The 20,037-nt window shown below is 43.0% G+C and overlaps 1 protein-coding gene across 1 annotated transcript in view; it reads left to right on the top strand.

The window, feature by feature from the left end:
* Positions 1–20,037, top strand: part of GARNL3 (GTPase activating Rap/RanGAP domain like 3) — a 1,031,878-nt gene that overhangs the window by 825,170 nt on the left and 186,671 nt on the right. Inside the window, exon 5 of the mRNA XM_078641846.1 lies at positions 6,169–6,287. Coding sequence (XP_078497972.1) covers positions 6,169–6,287 — 119 coding nt within the window. The remainder of the gene's footprint in view (positions 1–6,168; positions 6,288–20,037) is intronic.

Below are 20,037 nucleotides of genomic sequence, written 5' to 3'. Positions count from 1 at the left end.
AGGGGCCGATTATGATGGCGGACGGACCTGAGTCTGTCCGCCACCATAGAGAAGGAGGGACCGTCCGCAGGGGCAGCGGCGGTCCCTCCATGCAAATTAGGATGTGACCGCCACCCTGGCGGTCACATCCTGTATTTTTATCATTGCGGCGGGTGCTGCTTGAAGCAGCACCCGCCGCAATGATAAAAAAGTAAGTTGTGCATTTGCATGCACAAAGCGGCAGGCACCTCGCGGTGCCTGCCGCTTTGTGCAGGCAAATGCAGGGGGGTACCATAGGTACCCCCCCATGTGCACCCCCCACCCCCCCTTCACCCCTGGGGGCCCGCAACGGGCCCCCAAACACAAATCCGTATGCCTTTACACGGCGGAAATGCCGCCGTGTAAAGGCATCTTTCCGCACTCATCCTAATATGGCTGGCGGTGTCTGATAGACACCGCCAGCCATGTTAATGCTTTTCCGCCGCGGGCGGAATCCGCCCGCGGCGGAAAAGCAGCGGACAGATAGTGAGACCCGCCAGCCATCCTAATATGGCGGTGGGTCTTGCAAGGCTCCCCGGCGGATTTGCCGCATCCTCCGGGCCGGCGGTGGCTTCCGCCGGCCCGGTGGATGCGGGAAATCCGCTATCGTAATCGGCCCCTAAATCTGGACCCCAAGGACTCATGTCTGCCTAAAGTAGTTCATTTAGTATCAGAGGCAGTAGCTTCATATTTGTCCAAAATCTTTTATGTCATGTTTGAGACAGGATGTTTTCCTACTCGCTGGAAGTCAGCCTCAGTTCTCCCTTTGCTGGAAAAAAAACCTTAAATGTGCTAGATTTAAATAATTACCAACCAATCTTCCTTTTCCGGCCAAACTGGTGGAGAAAGTAATGAACGAGCAACTTGCTAATTCTATTTATGTTAATCATCTCCTTGACGATACCCATTTTGACTTTAGATAAGGCAACAGCACAGAATATGTGCTAATAGTGGCCACTCAGGAAATCAGATAGCCCTCATCTTGCTAGATCTGTCTGCAGCTATCAATACAATCATGTTCCTCTGGTTGACCGTATTCACAGCCTTGGAGTAGAAGTTCTGACACTATCGTTGCTGCAGTCATTTTAGTCTGGATGGGATCAATCTGTGTCTTTTGGTGGGTTCACCTCTGAGCCCTCCTATCTGCCTTGTGGTGTCCCACAGGGTTTGTAGTTGACCCCAACACTGTTCAGCCTTTATGAAACACCTTTACCTGTTCTGATAAAATCTTTTTGGTTTTTCATTAGCTGCTTATATGGATGATACACGAATAGTAGATTCACTTAAAAAAAATAATGCCACTGAAGTGATCTATTTAGGAACTGTATGAGCGTAGTCAGCAAATTGATGGACAGCATTTACCTAAAGCTGAATTCATCCAAGACAGAGGTAATTCTTTTTGGGAATAGCACTACTTATTGACCCCCTGCATGGTGGCCTGATAATCTTGGGGGGTTGATAGATGATGAACTGAAATATAAGAATGAAGTCAGTAAGGTTACTTCGTCCTATCTCCATTCACTTAGAGTGATCAAGAAAATTTAAAAATGTATACCTTTCGATCTACTAAAAATGGTGGCCATTGCACAGGACTTGGCCAGATGGAATTACTGCAATAGTATTTCTTTAGATCTGCCTATGGGTTCTTTAAATAAATTACAAACCCTTTTGAAAAAGGTCCAAATTCCATTCTGCGACAGTGGCCTTCAGCAAACTACACTGGTTGCCGGTGAAGAAACAAATCATTTTCAAAGCCTAATGTACAGCTTATAAGACTCTTCATGGGCAAGGTCCCATCTACTTTAGGAAGAACCTGAGATGAAATGTGGCTGGCAGGAACCTTTGCTCTTAGAACAGTCTTCCTCGGGTGGCAGGAATTTCTTGAGATGCACTACGCTGTATTAGAATCACCTTCCTCATAGTCTAAAGGCTGCCACCTCGCTTTCAGAATTCAGGAAGTCACTAAAAACCTGGGGCCTCATTTATGAAAAGCGACGCATCGCTGCGTGAAAACAGCGATGCGTCACTTTTCACTGCGCTCTCCCTGCGACATGATTGATGCGTCATATTTATAATATGACGCATCATGTCACAAGGAGTTACAGATACGTCAGTATTTCTAACGTATCTGTAGGCGCAAAAGTGACGCATTGCTGGAGTGTGTCACAAAAGTGACGCAACTCCATCAATGCTTCCTTTCACATGGGGAAAGCCCCATGTGAAAGGGCTTGCGTCAGTCTTACGCCTGCTGTGAGGCAGGCGCAAGATTTTGACGCAACAGCATCCTAAAAGTGACGCAGTGAAATCTCATAGATTTCACTGCGTCACTATTACGAGGCTTTTTGCGGGTGAACGCCCCCTCTGCATACATTATACCTGACACAGGTATAATGTAGCGCAGGGGTTTACAAAGTGACGCATCTGCTTAGATGCGTCACTTTGTAAATAGTGCGCATCAGGAGGCATGTTTTACGCCGCCGATGCGTCACGAAAAGTGACGCATTGGAAGCGCAAAACTCACGCAAGGCCTCATAAATGAGGCCCCTGGCTTTTTGTAAAGTAGATGTTAGTTGAGGTTTCAATTTTTTCCTTGTTTCGCACAGCGCCAAGACACCTCCGGGCAATCGTTGTGCCTTATAAATTATTACATTAATCAATTAATTATTTCCTAAATCGTACCCAGGACAAAGACATGGACTTCAAGGGTCAATTTGCTTATCTCCTGCAAAGCTACAGGGATACAACAAACTTCAAGAGGCCATTTCTCTTTAGTGAACAGCTGCAAATGGAAGAGGACTGGACCCTGCTGGTGGTCTCTGCTTGAGTATTGTCTGACCCCTAAGTGCTGTCCCTAAGATATTGGGAGCTTTAGCAGTGTCCAGAAGGAATTATTCTGAAATCTTCAAAAATGTTGAACTGACAGATTTCTGGAGGACTGGGATCAACCACCCAAGTCAATTAAGGCACGACTGCGCTGGACAAGTAAATCACCTTGGCCCTGCTTGGAGCTTCTCTGCAGCAGCAAATCTGTTTCAGCGGGTCCTCTATAAGGAGGTAACCAGGCTCATGGAACTCATTGTCGGACATAGAAATTCTTTCCCAGGCGAAGGCTCAAAAAGTTTCCCACCAATTAGCAGACCTCCCTGTGCACAAAATGTGAACTTTTCCTACTCTGAGATAATCCTGTCAGGCCAAGGGCTTTAGCTGGACCTCATACTAAGGCTATCCAGTCTCGAGAGGACCTTTTTAGATATTACCTTAATCCCTGCCTTGATGGAGGATTTTTACTTCCACTTCAAAGACTAAGGGGCCGATTATGATGGCGGACGGACTTGAGTCCGTCTGCCACCATAGAGTAGGAGGGACCGTCCGCAGGGGCAGCGGCGGTCCCTCCATACAGATTAGGAAGTGACCGCCAGGGTGGCGGTCACATCCTCTATTTTTAACATTGCGGCGGGTGGAGCTTCAAGCTGCACCCGCCGCAATGTTAAAAATGCATGCACAGCATTTGCGTGCACAAAGCGGCAGGCACCGCGCGGTGCCTGCCGCTTTGTGCACGCAAATGCAGGGGGGTACCATAGGTACCCCCCATGTGCACCCCCCACCCCCCCTTCCCCCAGGGGGCCCGCAACGGGCCCCCGAAGTGAAGGTCCGTATGCTTTTCCACGGCGGAAAAGCCGCCGTGGAAAAGCATACTTTTTACTCCATCCTAATATGGCTGGCGGTGTCTGATAGACACCGCCAGCCATGTTACAGCTTATCCGCCGCGGTTGTAAGTCAACAGCGGCGGAAAAGCGGCGGACTGAAACCAGGACCCACCAGCCATCCTAATGTGGTGGTGGGTCTTTGGTGGGTCCGCAGAGGATTTTCCGCATCCTCCGGGCCGGCGGTGGCTTCCGCTGGCCCGGAGGATGCGGAAAATCCTCCATCATAATGAGCCCCTAAGTCCTAAGGTAAAATCTATGACCTGGATGAATCTGCTTAGTGTATCTAGCCAGCACTGAATCGCTGTCAGCCTGAAATCATTATTAGGCCCGGTCACATACGAATAGTGACTACTGATTGGAGCTTTCGTTTTTTGGTGCTTTTTGCCTTAAATCCAAATCCGTTCCTCCAGTTTCCCTTATTGGATTGTTTTTTCGGGGTCATTTATTGTTCCACTTTTTTCATTTTTAAGAAATAAGAGTGGGATTTTTATTGTTTTGCGTTTTTGACTTTTTTACTCTTTTGGTATTTCTAAATGCTTACACATGTTCTTTACTTTAAGCTTGTCTTCTGTATGCCACTCCTGCGAGGGGGTTTGAGCTCAGGATTAAATGATTGAAAACTCGGCATGGGCCTAAGAGGATAGTGACTTTATATCTTGCTGTGGACTATTATCCACCCCAATTACAAAATAATCATCTTACAGCATGTACGTCATCTACGACAAATAGCTAGTTTGTTTGGATTGCTGGATGCAAAAAACATTTACAAACTCATACATTTTTGGTTATTAACTAGCATTTTATGCGTACTTTCCTGTCCTAAAACGCTTGCACATTTAGTTGATCTCATTGAAAAAAAAAGAAAATCTTAACGTAAAAATGTACTTTTTCGTGACATTTCGACATGTGGAGATGTGCACATATTGCATTTCTGTAGACAGAAATAGTTACTTATATATATATAAACCCACCCCAGGATACAAGGCTTGCTCCTGATATTAATTGACAATTCCTAAACAGTCTAGCAGTTACTCCAAACATGGGCATAAAACTGGAGAATTTAGTTTTCTTAACTGACTTTTGTACATTGTGCTCTAAATGGATATGAAAGCCACATGTTCAACCTCTGAGGTGGTTTCATATCCACAAGGCACTGATTGACAAGTTTACATCACAACATGGGTCTTCTACTCATAGTCGCCTCAAAATTTCAGAGCCATTTCCAACTTTCTTTTGTGTAATTTGCACAGATTGTGTATTATCCATGTAAGTGCAAAGAATACAGACTTCCAACTGCTTTTCTAACTCAAGATGTGATTGTTCTATGCCTGCAATACGCATGTAAAATTGTGTCCATTTTTTTATTTTACTCTGTTTTTGATTACTGTTATTTATAATATAAATTTACATTATGCTTCTTTCCTTTTCAAAACCCACCACTTTGTGTGTAATTTATTGGGTGCACACATTCACACTTTCGGCCCAATTCACAAAAAGTTGCTGTAGGATAATTTGTAGTACTCTGGAAGCACTACTGTTTTTTTCTCCTGAAATTCAGGAGTAAGCTGGGAGTACTGTGGAAGTGAGCCACATGTACTCATAACAATGCCCTTGTCTGAAACAAAGATTACTATGGGAAATACATTTCAAATTCTTTGTCAATAGCCTCTGTTTTAAGACAGTTCACAAATATTTTTCTGTGACACATTCTTTCTCTGCTCTCATCTTACTATGAAATTCCTTGATTAACCTCTTAAATCCCGGCACACAACCATCACACCTTCTCAGTGGAAAATATTTGTGAAACGTGTGAGCGGTCATCTTTGTTTCAGTGTATTTTCCTTACACTTCCCAGACACTCCACTGGGAAGATCAGACTAAACTAAGTGCAAACATGTAACTGTACACAGTGGACCCAATTAATAATGATTTTGAAGGAGTATTTCTGGCTTACTTGCAAATGCTATAAGAGTAAGTCACACCTACTCATAGCATAGTCTTTTGTGAATCAGGCTCAGTGTAAGTTGGTGTGTGTATACTATGTACTTGTTGAACACTATATTTACCACTTTTAATAAGTATAAATGCATATGTTATGGCTTTTTTCAAAATGTATTTCAGTCATACATCAGCTTTGTGAATTTTCTTTTTTTTTATTAACTGAATAAAGTTTTTCTGACTGACTGAATGAATCAGGGTATAACAGCCCCAAGTCACATAGACTTTGCTGTGAGTAGGAATGACTGACTCTTGTAGTACTCTTTACTCCTGAATTTTATAAGGAAGCTAGGAGTACTCCAAGAGTAAGTTACATCAAAATCTTTGTGAATAAGGCAGCAGGTGTTTTAACTCTTTTGTAGTTTACTTATAAATATTTATCTTAATAAATAATCATTATCTTACTCCTAGATAATAACCTTTGTGTTTTACCTTTACTTTTCAGTTCACCAGAATTATGTAGGAACAGACATAGAAAAGAATCCTTTCTTTTTGTCGGTAGTACTGTCTGACCAAAACAATCAGCGCGTCCCACAATACCGCTCAATACTCTGGAGGAAAACAGTAAGTACCAGCAACTGTTGTGCCAACCCATTTTTTTTATTTCTTCACATACTTTAGACATCTAATCATTTCAGTGCTAAGCATTTCAAATTAAAGATACTGCTTTTTGACATTGTGGAAGACAACAAACATGGGTAAAATTAAATGGCATGGAATCTTCACCCAGGGCTGATATCTGTTGCAAGATACAATTATGTGTTGCACACCTTTTGGTTTAATTATCACCTACTTGTGTGTCTGAGCACTGTAAAAGTTAAATTATTGTTGTATTATTACTTTACTTATATTTAATGCCTTAACAAAAATGTGTCTTCTTTGTAAAGAGATAATGGAAGTGTGGTCTATTCAAACAACAAAAAGCATTGTAGCATTAGGGCTTTAAGTTCCATCCTGAAGGAATGTTAGGCAGCTAGTGTTCTGATTGAGGGAGTAAGGAGTTCAGCATCTTGAGTATACTGCCAAAAAAGGATTGTTTGTGTTTTGTTTTTCGTTCTTAAGGCGTGGATTTAAAGCTTATGTGTGTGCTTTTCTCAGAGAATAGACCTACTGATATGATAAGTTTGTGGGTCATGTATTTAGGAGTTCCTGTCTGTATGGCTTTGCACAAGATGCCCGGCTTATTTTCTTCTCTTGCTTAAAGTGGGCCTATCTTGTCATCTGTGTCACCTCACACCAGACACCACTGAGCAGTCAATTGTAGTTGTGATGTCCAGTTATATAGGCGTGTTAGACTAGGTTGATTTGAGGCCAGTGTTGTCACGCCTTTCTTTAATTGGAGGACATTTCTTGGTTGATCTTCTGCTCTGTGGCTCAATGGTTAGAGCGGCAGACCCTGATGCAGAGGTCTAGTCTGGGACAAGGGTTCAATTCCCCGCCTCGGCGGGTCTTGGGCTCAAAAATTCCACGGACCTGATAATTCTCGCCTCGGTGCCTATTCCAATCATGGAGTCCCACTCTGCAACTCTGGGCAATAGCTTGCTTAATCTCCACAACGGCCCCCACAACGCTAAGGATGCCTGGCCTCCACCTTGGGGGTGCCCAGGAGTGGACACCTCACAGGGAAAGCCAGGATGGGTTCCACAGCGGTATTCGTACAAGCGCCTTGAGACCCTTGCGGGTGAGTAGTACACTATACAAGTATCAATTTTTCTGTATCAGCAAGTGTGAATTTGCACAGGCAGTCTATTTTCTTAATTGCGTATTAAAGTACTGTAATGTCAGAGAGCTAGATTGATTTCACAATCACATTATTTTACAGTTTAAGTTGTAGACCATGGCGCCTTTTTGAGTGACTGCTTAGAGCTCCGGTTACATCATATATCGCAGAATCTCCGCGAAATATAAGGGAAGTCCCTTTGCTGAGACACTCTTCATCTCTATGAACAAAGCATCGATATCAGCCCGCTGTTTCCCTCCTCATCAGGCCTTATTTAAGTATACGGATCTAGCGCCGCGATACCTATCTATTGGGGGATTGATTCAAGGCACTTATTTATATTTGGACGATACCTTTGCATCGCCAATTCACTATCACGAATAAGAGAACCCGTAGCAGTGATATTCCCATACCAGAGGAGCTGCAGTTTTTAATATTTACCTGCCCTATTTTGGTCGCTATATATTAAATTTGGACGATTTACCCACGGAATTATCAGTCTTTTATGGGCTACAGAAAAATTGCCACCCCAAGATCAAAAGTCCAATGTGGTTCGTTTCCATATTGCAATAGACGGTCAACCTGATGAAGGCCTACAAGCCGAAACGCGCGTAGTTTGTTATCTACCGCTTTGCCTCCATCCTTATGTATTCTATTGCTATGTTGATGGTTTTTAACCTTTGAGAGAACTTAAGTTGTATATAAAAAGAAAATAAGTCAATACCAAACTATAACCAATATATCAACAAATAAATTGTTTATAAAATATGTATCTTTGTTATATATTGTGTGACTCTCTTTATGTATCTTATTATTATGTATTCGGGTGTTTACCTAACATAAAAATTATGTGAATGTCTCTAGGTAGCGACTGACTTAGCTATAGACCTTTATAAAATTAATTTATTGCCCTATGTATAGCAAAGTCTATTAGATATATAGAGGGCCCCTTTTTCTAAATACTAAGTTGTAGACCACTACAGTTGATTAGTTGTGGAACTGATAAAACATATACAACAGAGGTCTTAACATTCCTTGTACTGTACAGATATCAATCCACCTCCAGATGAACTTTAATATGATATGTTTTATGCCTCAAGAAGATAAGGTCATGTTTGTCTTGGCACCCTGTAGATGCAACATTTGTAAAGACATTGTGAACTACATACATCCTACTGTTTTAAACTTCATAATAAAACTATTCACGTGTGCTTGCTGAGAAAACCTCATATAGACAATTCACCTTGGATTTTAGCAGACAAGGGCCATGGAAATTGGCTGTCCTGCTAATTTAATCCATCTAATATACTCTCCACGTTATTAAACTTGAAGAAGTCCCTGGATGAAACACATTTGCCGTGTCATCACCTGCAAACTAAGAATAAAAACTGTTTATCTTTATTGAGTGCGCGCAACTCTTCTGTGATGTAACCTTATATGGTATTTTGGATACTTTAAGAGAAAAATAGAACCAGCACTCTCACAACAGCAGGCTCACATATGCAAGTGCCAGCAATCTATGGATACGCCTTCAGTTTTCAGCATGAGCTTGGGTTATGTCTCTATGCAGAGAAACAGCTCTCTCCCAAACTTCTAATTCATGCAGAGCTAGTCTTAAAAGAGCAATGCCTCCCCGGGTTGCTACATCCCTTGGGATGCTTCTCCTCACCCACCCTTCCAATGCTCGCCACTGCCCTCTGTATTGTTATTAGTCATTTGGGGGCATATTATCAAGAACAGGCGATCAAATTTTCCCGCTTTATCGACAGGAAACTGCCGCTAAAGCGGCGATAATGGGCTTGATAATATGTCCTTGTGAATTTCCATAGCAGCCCAGGTTCCGGTGTTAACCTGGGCTGCTGTGGGAATTCACAAGGGCATATTATCAAGCCCATTATCGCCGCTCTAGCGGCAGTTTCCTGCCGATAAAGTGGCGATAATTTTATCGCCTGTTCTTGATAATATGCCCCTTGGTTCCTTGCTTGTGATTCCAGTGACCTGCATGGGTATTTTGTTGGTTTTTGTTTTCTCATTTCTTTCAGATGTGTATTTATTTTTTGCTTTTCCTCCTTTGTTGTGTACATTGAATTGCAATAAAATCCAACAATAAAAAAAAGGGCAAGGCCTTGTTTGATGTCCTAGAAGTATCAATACCTTACCTGCAATTTGCTTTTTTTTTAACTTGTCTGTTTCATCTGTCAGCCCTAAACCTTCGAAACAGACATGTGCCCCTCTTTTACAAACTTGGTGAAGACCATGAAAGCAGGCAAAATCTGAAAGAAGCGTGGTGGAAGCTCAGAGAAGTGATTTGCCTCTCAAACCTGCATGGCTTAAATTCTCTGGATAAAACAATAACTACAAATTCCAACTTCACATAATTTGCATCGGCACCAGAGCCCTGCTTCAACATGTAGTTTCTTTAGAAGGAAAATGATTGTGTCTTTCTGCTCTGTATGTTTCAAAACCGTCTCTGCGCAATATGTTTGTCTGGATGGTGATGGCTTATAAAATCAAGGAAGAATAGAAGTACTTTTTTTTCTAAGGTTATGACTCAGATCTTTACTATTCAGTTATTTCATTGACATATATTTGACCACTCTTGAGAAATGTGCACAAAAACTTTCAAAACCAGTTAGAGGCGTTGTTAGAAGGGCGATCCCACGGGAGGCCAGAATATGTACCTGACCACCCTGCGGCCCACCTCTCCTAGGAACACTGCAGAGCACTGGCGGGAGACCCTTCAGGGGAGAGTCTCGAATCTAGGATCGCACGCGCTGAGCTAGCACCACTCGACAAAGGGACACCACACTGTAAGTTTTCAGAAGAACGTATTCTTTATATCTCAAGCAAATGGATCTTTATGATCCGCAGGATTCTTATGTACAAGTAGAGCAAGGGCTCAAAGAGTCTCGGTAGGGATTAGGGTAGCGGGACAGTCTTAGTGTTCAAGATAGATGCAAGTGCGTATCCGGCGCACAGCTCTGAATCCTCGAGCTGGGGGATACGAGTAGATCTTGGGCCCAGCAGGACCAGGATAGTGTCTGAGCCGCGACCACGTCCGCAGGGCTCGAGCAAGGATGTGGCAGTTCTTACGGTCTTAAGGGGAGCCGCGATCAAATCAGCAGGCCTCAGGTGTTCTCAAGGTTGCGAGGGAGACGCGACCACGTCTGCAGGGCTCAGATGGTTCCGGGCAGAAGTCCTTCTCTGCCGGGTAGGAGCCGCGACGATGTCAGCAGGGCTCAGATGGGTTCGGGCAGTAGTCCTTCTCTGCCGGGTAGGAACCGCGACGATGTCAGCAGGGCTCAGATGGGTTCGGGCAGAAGTCCTTCTCTGCCGGGTAGGAGCCGCGACGATGTCAGCAGGGCTCAGATGGTTTCGGGCAGAAGTCCTTCTCTGCCGGGTAGGAGCCGCGACGATGTCAGCAGGGCTCTCGTAGTTCCAGAATTCAACTCACTTGATCGTCCCAGAGCACCCCTTGATATAGGACTGCTCCTCTTTGATGTCCGGAGTCCTCGCAGGCAGAGGTCTTAGCACCTGGCGGCTGCTTGTTGGGGGTTCCTCCCACGCGGCCTCTTTCATCTTTTCAAGTTGGGTCTGGAGGGATCCCAGACACGCAGCAGGCTTGGAGCCAGCCCTCAGTGAGGCCGGATGGGCGATCGAAACCCACCTCTCGAGGGGAGGTGGGAGGTGTGATCGAACTACTCCTCCCTCTCTCGCTCACGGGGAGCGCTCTACCCCCCGGGTATGGCGCGTCTAGGGCTGAGGTCGTGCTGGGGCTGGGGCGGCCATCTTAGGTGCAGGGGAATGGGCACCTGGGGCCTATAAGGTTTGGGTGCGTCCGGTACCGGGAAGATGGAGGGGGGAGGACGGGGAAGTCCAGTGCCGTGTGTGTGTGGATCATGGAGGGAATGGTCGGGTAGGCCGTGATAATCAGGGGCTTGGTGTGGTGCACGGGTCAGAGTTGGGTCACTACGGGTCAGGTAGGACCACGCCACAAGGCCGGGTCTAACAGGCGTCAGATGTAGGTATTTGCTTTGCTCCCTCAGTCACAGGTGCTTGCCCTGCCCCTTCATTGCTCAAAGGAAGGATTATCAAATGTGGGATGTCACAGGGCACAAACTTATCACCTATCCTTTTTATTAATACTTACATCAAACCCCTGATAAACCTGGTTAGGGCACACACCCACCCATACTTCTGATGCTAACAACAAACATGTACTGTGCTTTTCCGTGTATACAACAGGCAAGTAATAATCAACCATGAGCTGAGTCCAACAAAGCTACTGCCAAGATGCCTGGTAGCCATTCAGAGTTCAATGTCTCAAACATTTCTCACATTGATGCTAAGTCCGAGCTTCTATTAGTAGGTTCATCACCAGAAAGATGGCACAGGAGATATCTTGCCAATGGAACTTGGTCAGGCACTAAAGAAATTGTGAGAAGCCTAGGGATTTACTGAGAATTTAAATTATTCACGTATCCTCAGATAAATGCACTCACATCCTGCTGTTTTTACTAATTAAAGATTCTGAAAAAAAGCATTGGGCTTCCTTCCAAACAATCTGCATAAACTGGTAAGCACCTCCTGTATACATTGAAAAATAGGTTATTGTTATCTCTATACAAAGATCACAGATTTGGCTCTAAGACAATTGCGATGGATTCACAATTATGTAGTAAGAGTTATAGTTGAACTCTGGAAAAAGAACTCTATTTTAGCAGTACACAGGAGCATGCACTGGCTACCAAAGAACACCAATAAACACCAATTGAATTAAGAACATTTTGTCCTACTCATTGGGTGGGCATATTTATTTTAAAAAAATCAAGCAGCTCAGCAAATCACCTTGCTGCACTGCAGGAAAGGGCAGTATCTAACATTATATGTGCATACCTGTCTTTTCCCTACTCTGACTCACAATATGCTGCCAAGCGTCAACACAGGCACCCTTGCACCATGGTGCAAGGGTGCCAGTGTTGTAAACAGGATTTTTTTTTGCCGGAAGGTCCACCTTCCTGCACAAAATCAAACCACTGAGGCATTTTCTCTTTCTATGTGTGCTGCAAAATGTATCACACCTAAAAAGAGGAAGGAATCAGGAGAAATATATATACTTCTACTCGTTATGCCTCCCTTGGTGAGACAGCATTTTGCTGCATTCACTGGTAAATCTTGAAATGCACCAAAATCCAAGGGTGGGTGTATTGGAACACCTATGCACCACACATAGAAAACCTCATTGGGGCAGAGTTATGCAATGCAGCAATTTGCACTGTGTTGCGGTACTCCAGATTAATCAATCTACGCTGGCCCACACAAGGTGGCCTTACTTGACTGGATAAATCTAACTTAAGAGTTGTGTCTCTCGTGCGCCCAATGCGTGTGGCAAGGATGCCGCAACAGGTAAATAGTATGCCTCTGGCTTTTTTTATAATCTATGACCACTTATTTTTCACATAATAGGCCTAAATTAAATTTCCAATCAAAAACTTCTATGACGTTTGTCATCTAAGATTTTATAAATCTAGCATAGCAAGCAGACCACTGAGGTTTCTTGGTCCACGCTTACGGAATAGCCATCCTATGAGCCTGATAGGGAATATGTTGCAAGTCGTATTCAGGAATCATTTTTATTCTGTTAATCTGTTCTCTTATCCATGATGCCCAGTTTTACCACCAGTATCCTTTGGCAGGAAGATGTCCTTTAGGGTGAGTGTTGCACTTTATATGTGCAGTTTTAATTCATTTACTTATTCAATCAGCCTGAATGTATTGCCACAAGAGGTGATGGTAAATTGAGGTAGCCAGTAAAGAGGGGGCAGGGGCACATACACAGATAGATCATATGTATGTCTTTAGAAAACCATTGACCATCCTTGAAATGAGGCAAATAGATTGGCATTACGAATGTAATGCATTCAACAATGAATTTGTTTGCAATTCAAGAACATGGACGCCAATGTGATAGTGTATGGTGTTCCATCCAATTAATTTTGTTCAAGGATCTGCTTTCAATAGGTAACTTCACCACAGCTGGGGAGGGAGCAGAGGCACCTGGTCTTGATATAAATTTGTATCTTTGTAATTTAATGCGTCTCTATGTAGAGGTTTCAGCAAAAGTACACTTAGAAATACATGTGAATAGTAGCATATATGCGTGTGTATGCACGCATAACTATGGTTATGGGCATGATTTAGATCTTGGTGGATGAAGTACCATCCGCCGTAGGACATAATGCATTTGTAATATGGTGGATGGGTTATCCGTCACGTTTTTGACGTAGTATCCCTATATTTGTAATTACATCTAAGTCAATTTTTGGAGCTCGGAGCCTACAAGCCTGGTTGAAAATGCCTAAACAGTCATTTTTTTGAAGTTGATGCTCAGCTCGCACTTGAGTAACAAAAAAGCAAAAACTCAATGCTGGGGAAACATAGGGCAGAGCGGATGAACTGAGAATCATTCTGAATGTAAAAACAGACATGATACTTGTACACAACACCTTCTGTCACAATCTGTTCAGTCAGTCCCTTGGGTTGGACCTGGACTGCATACTCATAATAACAGATTTTCTGGAATTTTTTTTGTTAATAAAGTTGGCAAACATAGTGCTCTGAGCATTAAACAGGATTATCTCTTTCCAATGCACATCTGTTTCATGACAATGTAGCATATTGAGGAAAGCGTAACAATTTTCAGTGCAGAACTCGAAACAAGTTAAAGGGTTATTTTTGCAGTCATAGTTCACTGTAGATGTGGGGTTTCTGGGAGGATCACATTAGTCAAAGGTCACCGTGTGTAAAAGATATTCACACCTAACTAGTTATTTGATTACTTGTCGCACTATTTTATCTATTTCTATTTATTTCAAATTACTTGTACAATATTGTGCTACAATACTGTATTTAAAATGAGTGCTACTTATTTTGTGGTCATTCAAATGATTATTGCGAAAGTAAAAGCAGAATTATAAATGCCAAGGTTCCTTAGGATACCAAAGCATGTATCATTCACGAAGAAGGTGGATCACTATTGGGACTGTATGGAGAATTCCATCTGATGTAAACATTAATCTGACATCAAAATGTAATTTTTTGCTTATTTGGGACAAGCCGTTTCCTCAAAAATACATTGAGTCACTAATATACCATTTAGGGCCTGATTCTGATGCGGTTAGGAAAGCCTTCCCACCCAGGGTCTGATTATGATGCGGTTAGGAAGGTCGCCTAATGGCATTTGCTACTTTCAAATCGGTTCCGGAACGTGTCTTCCCGACCCAGGGCCCAATTATGATGCGGTTAGGAACATATGCTCCCATTGAAGTCAATGGGAGTCCAACCAAATCGCATCTGGAAGCATCCGGATGCATCGTACTCCGTCGGTCGGACTCTCCCGATCCAAGTGGGTCGGAAACTATTTACAAACCGATTTGGTCGGGAAGCTTTCCAACCCGCACAAGAATCAGGCCCTAAGGGCCAGATGTAGGACTTCAAATACTGGTCGGTAACGGCCGAATTCGGCCGTTACCGACCGGTATTTGGTGTTTGACATGTAGGGGGCCTTATATTTACTGAATCGGTATATTTACCGATTCGGTAAATTTACCGATTCTGTAAAATACCAAATCGGTAAATTTACCAAATCGGTAAATCCAGATGTAGGTGGCACTTCAAACAGTGCCACAGGCCATTACCGATTCGTTATTTACCGTGTAATACTATTGCATGGTAAATAACGAATTCCTGTGTACGTGCACATCTGTGCATGTACACCTGTGCCATGTGACACACATACATGCCCTTAGGGCGCACATACATGCCCTAAGGGCATGTATGTGTGTCACATGGCACACAAGTCAAAATCAGGGGTGCAACAGGGTGTCAAAGTGACACCCTGTCCCCCTTGACAATTCGGTATTTTTACTGATTCGATAATTACCAAATTCTACCGATTCGGTAAAAAATACCGAATTTTTAGCTACATCTCATTTACCGAATCTAGAACACCGAATCGGTAAAATTCTGCATTTTAGAGTCGGTAAATGAGGATTACCTACATCGGGCCCCTAAGTCTCCTTACATGTGTTCTTTATCAATTTCTCCCTTTATAGAAAGAACATGTATTGGCTGCTCTCAGGACAGTTTTTAGATTCTCAGTTCCTTAAAGGTTCCTTGCTTGACCTGGTATCGCATGAATCACGTCCTTCTGTATCCACTCTTACATCGCTGCAACTTTCTGAGATTTCCAACTCCCTGCAGTCACGGGCTGTTTGACCAAGGTCCCAATAAAGTACAAGTGGCCATTTATAGTTTAGATCAGGGTTCTCCAAAGGCAGTCCTGGAGGGCCAGATCCATGCAAGATTTTTAGTATATTCCCAATTAGATAAATGTAGTTATCTTAAAAATCTGGCATGGATCCGGCCCTTCAGGACCTACTTTGGAGAACCCTGGTTTAGAGGGATGGAAAGCCTGTTGTAAATTCTTCTCTCATAACGTGTGCTTCCCTCACATCCTTCAGTGGTGCCTCAGCTGGCTCTGCCATGGAAAACCCACTGCCAGTTGCTCATCGCCCACAAGGCTATCTGCTTTAGAGCATCATAGGACTCGCCCTTAATTACGACCCTTGTTCTTCTTGTCCCCAGCAGAAACAAAATAAATGCAAGTCAGGGCTATTGAATATTTGTTTTACAGAAAGAAACTCCCACTTTGGATTGGATTCTGAAAAAACAGAAATAATGCAGCAACAACAGGAGCAATTTAGTCAAAATGATGATTATAATTGACATGATGTGTATCTTTAAATATGACATCACTCGCCCACCAGGAGGGGAAGGACGTGATCTCCACCAGCCCAGCTGGCTAAACGGATCCCCAATGTTTTGTGCTTGGTGTCACCTATACCATCCAGTACCAACATCTTCGAGCATTGCAATATTGCTGATTCAGTATCCCTACGAATTATGTTAAGCCAACACAGTCAATCACAGATACAAACATACATCATACCAAAACATATGTTTAAAAACACACTTAGCTTCAATGATGTTATGTGAAACATTAGGACACCGTAGGGTAATCGGTCCGCCAAGATCTAACCAGGTTTGTTGTTACTGGTTAGGCTCTGACTGCTACTTATAGAAAGTCAAAGTGTAGATGATATATTTGAATCTATATCTTTGGATCTGTACCAGCAACACACTCCATTCAAAGACTTATTTGTTATAGTTGATGAAAATCCAATCCAATGGTTAAGTTGGATTTTTATTAAATATCTGGGAAATGTAACTTTTAGTCGGTTACCATTTCTCTGCCGGAAGCTGCAGGAGGCTAATTTGCATTAGCTCTCAAGCAACTGCCCAGCCTAATACTTGGTCTGAACCAGGTGGGAAAGAGGTGTGAAATTCTTCTCAGAAACGACACAATAGGTTGATCAGAATGGGTAGAGGTGACTCTTCTGAGTGCAATAGTATATGCAGGGTGAGTGCTGGGAGCATGCTTTTGACACCACAGTGTTAAATGTTGCCTTACTGGTCTATTTGAGTCACATAGAATACTTTGACACACTTAAAAATGAGAGAACAGGATGGCAGGCAATTCTTCTGTCGGACCCTGCCTATGTCCTACCTGATTCCTGTCTCTCGGTTTGTTGTGGGTACAGGGCTTTCCTTAATCTGAATTCAGGTGATAGATGAGGGAGAATACTGGGAATATCTGTAGTGCACTCCCCTGCACACCCACAATCCTCAGAGCACACGTTTATAGTGGCTGAAGACTTTTGCCTGCTTGAAAATACCCTGACACAAATCATTCTGGACCTATTTGCAGTAAGGCAAACAGGAATTACTGAAAATGTGGGTATGGTTGCCCTCAGGAACTTTTGCCCCATTGGTTAGGGGGTGCCTTGAGTCACCTCCAACCACTAGCTGGTGAGAAGCATAAATATGGCATTGCCTGGAACCTCCTCCAGAACACTGGCCTATAGGAAGAACAGAAAAAGAATAGTTTTGCTGTCTGTGACATGTTAGGACCTCCAAAGGGCTGAGCCTGCTCCCCTTGTATTTACGACAAAGAAATTGACTGCCTTGATCAGTTGACTGGCCTCCTGTGTGGCTACAGGGACACAGAAAGCTGCAAGATGTCCTATTTCCACTTTTCCCAGGTGAATAGTGGCTACTTGAACTGAACTTTGCTGCTTGCCTCTATCTGGCACCCTGATTGTCTCTAGGTGCCCCTGAGGTCATTTGGGACTCCTGTGGTTGCTTTGACACCAGGCAAAAGATTCAAAACTTTTGAAAACATTTTGCTCCAGAGCCAAGGAAATGTATCATGAAACATCTATAACCAGCTGTTCCATGGCACTGGATTGAATTTCATATTTGTCCCTCTGTAAGGCTCCAGTTTCTCTGAAAAATATTAACGTCCCTTTATGTTTTGGAACTTAGATTCTTTTTGAAGAAAACAACTCAAAAGCTCCATAGGCTTAGCAGGACCACCATTTGACATGTGTCTGTCCAGCAGTTTGGTGGCAACGGCAACAATTCCAGATTTGTCTTGCAGGGTGCGACCTTTTTCTTCAAGAAATGACAAAGTTCCTTTGTGGATTAAAACTTTGAAACTTTTTCAAACTTATAAACTTTTACTGCAACCAATCCACTTTTTGTACGCGACCAGGGCTCAATCACAGTTGGACTTGAACTGTGCCTAGATCCCTATATACAGCTTCCATAGACTCAGAGTGCTTTTTGGTACTATGTTCACCTACATTTTTAAAAATACATATTGCCGGTGCTCCCTTTTGGATTTTTGTTGGCTTAGTATTATTTTATACTTAGACATTGTCTCTGTATTTGAATGAATTCTAGTGCGGTATATGTAACTTTTTCTTCTGTATATGCACTGCTGAAATACTTTATACATTGCCTCTGGTGTTAGCCACAAATCTTCATGTCATGTTACCAGGAATTAAGCACACGTGCATTTTATATAATTTGTGTGGCCTTATCTTTTGAGTTGGTGAGTTGACTCCACCCAAAATTAATCCACTTTCTCACAGCAAGGGGCAGAGATTAGTGGCAGATCTGAGATTGACATGGCCCTGAAGAAGTTGTTTGTCAGTGACATTTCAGGAGAAGATGACGTATGGAAAACAAAAATATCACACGACCAAGGGCACAGTATGGCAGAGATGTGGTTGGGCCTAAGCATGGGACAACAGTGTTATCAATAAAGATGTTACAAAGTCCAGTCAGACAAATGCAATGCATCTAAGTAATCACCATAAGTCAAAAGAGAACACATGAAGCAGGAATGGGCATTACTACACGAGCTTGCATGTATCACACAAGACAACTCAACTAGATACTGGATTGATAGGACAATGAGGAATCCAATAAAGGTGAAGGACATGATGTTGGACTTGCAATCACAGAGTCTGGTAGTTTTGGAAGAGGTGTGGGGTGATATGTCTAACTTCAATCATTCCCCTGTATGTGGTAGGGTCTTCTCAGCAGCAACACATTGGAACTGGCTCCCCTTAACCCTTCATTCTTAGAAGGCCTATAAACCTCGCTCTATTTTTATTAGTGCCTAAGTTAAAATTAACTGATTGGTGATTACTTCTGTAGCATTAAGATGCCTCTGGTGCACATTTGCAATTTAAAAATGCATAAATGCAAATTAAATAATCTTTTGTTGGATTCCACTGGGATTACAAGCAGATTTGACTATGCCAGTAGTGGATGGGACTCAAAGCACAGGCTCCCCACTCAATCTAGACGCAGCTCTCATGCTATACCTATCATGACAGCAATGCCAGGATTGGTCTGAGCTCCCTCATTTGCCACTCAGACAGTGCCTGGGAGCCTGTGGTTTTTCTGCAACCCGGCTGTGCAACACAGTGCGCATGTCTGTTTGGCCTGCCTTAAACAGCAGGCTAAACAAACATGCGCACTTATAAGTGCACACTATTCCTCCTCCCTGCCATGCCCACGCCCGCTTATAATCACGCGGCTCAGACTGTGATAATTAAAATTATAATTTCTTTGTGTTATTATCATTTTATTACTCATCTGCTGCCTCTGGGCAATGGGGCGACGCTCCTCCGCCATTATCGAGGAGCTGCTCGAGTAACAAATTACAAAGACCCATAGGCCCGTGGTCACATTTTGGAAAAGGTTTAACTGTGACAGGGGTATTTTAACATAGTGTCTCCGGTATGAAATAGCGCTGAAAGGGTATAGCCGGACCATTATTTCTTCCACCCTAACAACCACCTGCTATCCCAGAATACAGCGCCTAACTAAAATAAATGCACCATGACAGCTGTATCGTAGCCAGCACTTTAAAGGAATATTTAATACTGTATTTATTATTTCAAATATCATTATTCATTATTTGATTTGTTGACTGAGAATGTGAAAAGGTACCTAATTTGATCGTTAAATCATTATATTAATTTTTATGCTTCATCCCAGGTGACGCCATGATTGTGCACTCGCTTCCTATCAGACAATCTTGCATGAACATTTTGGGTACCAATGTCGTAATTGTGGGGAAGCTTCCAAAGATATGCAGATCAGCTTTGTTGCTGT

Source organism: Lissotriton helveticus, chromosome 5_1, assembly GCF_964261635.1.
Source record: "Lissotriton helveticus chromosome 5_1, aLisHel1.1, whole genome shotgun sequence".
NCBI lineage: Eukaryota > Metazoa > Chordata > Amphibia > Caudata > Salamandridae > Lissotriton > Lissotriton helveticus.
Note: the sequence above shows the minus strand (reverse complement) of the source record. Positions and strands in the feature narration are given on the sequence as shown.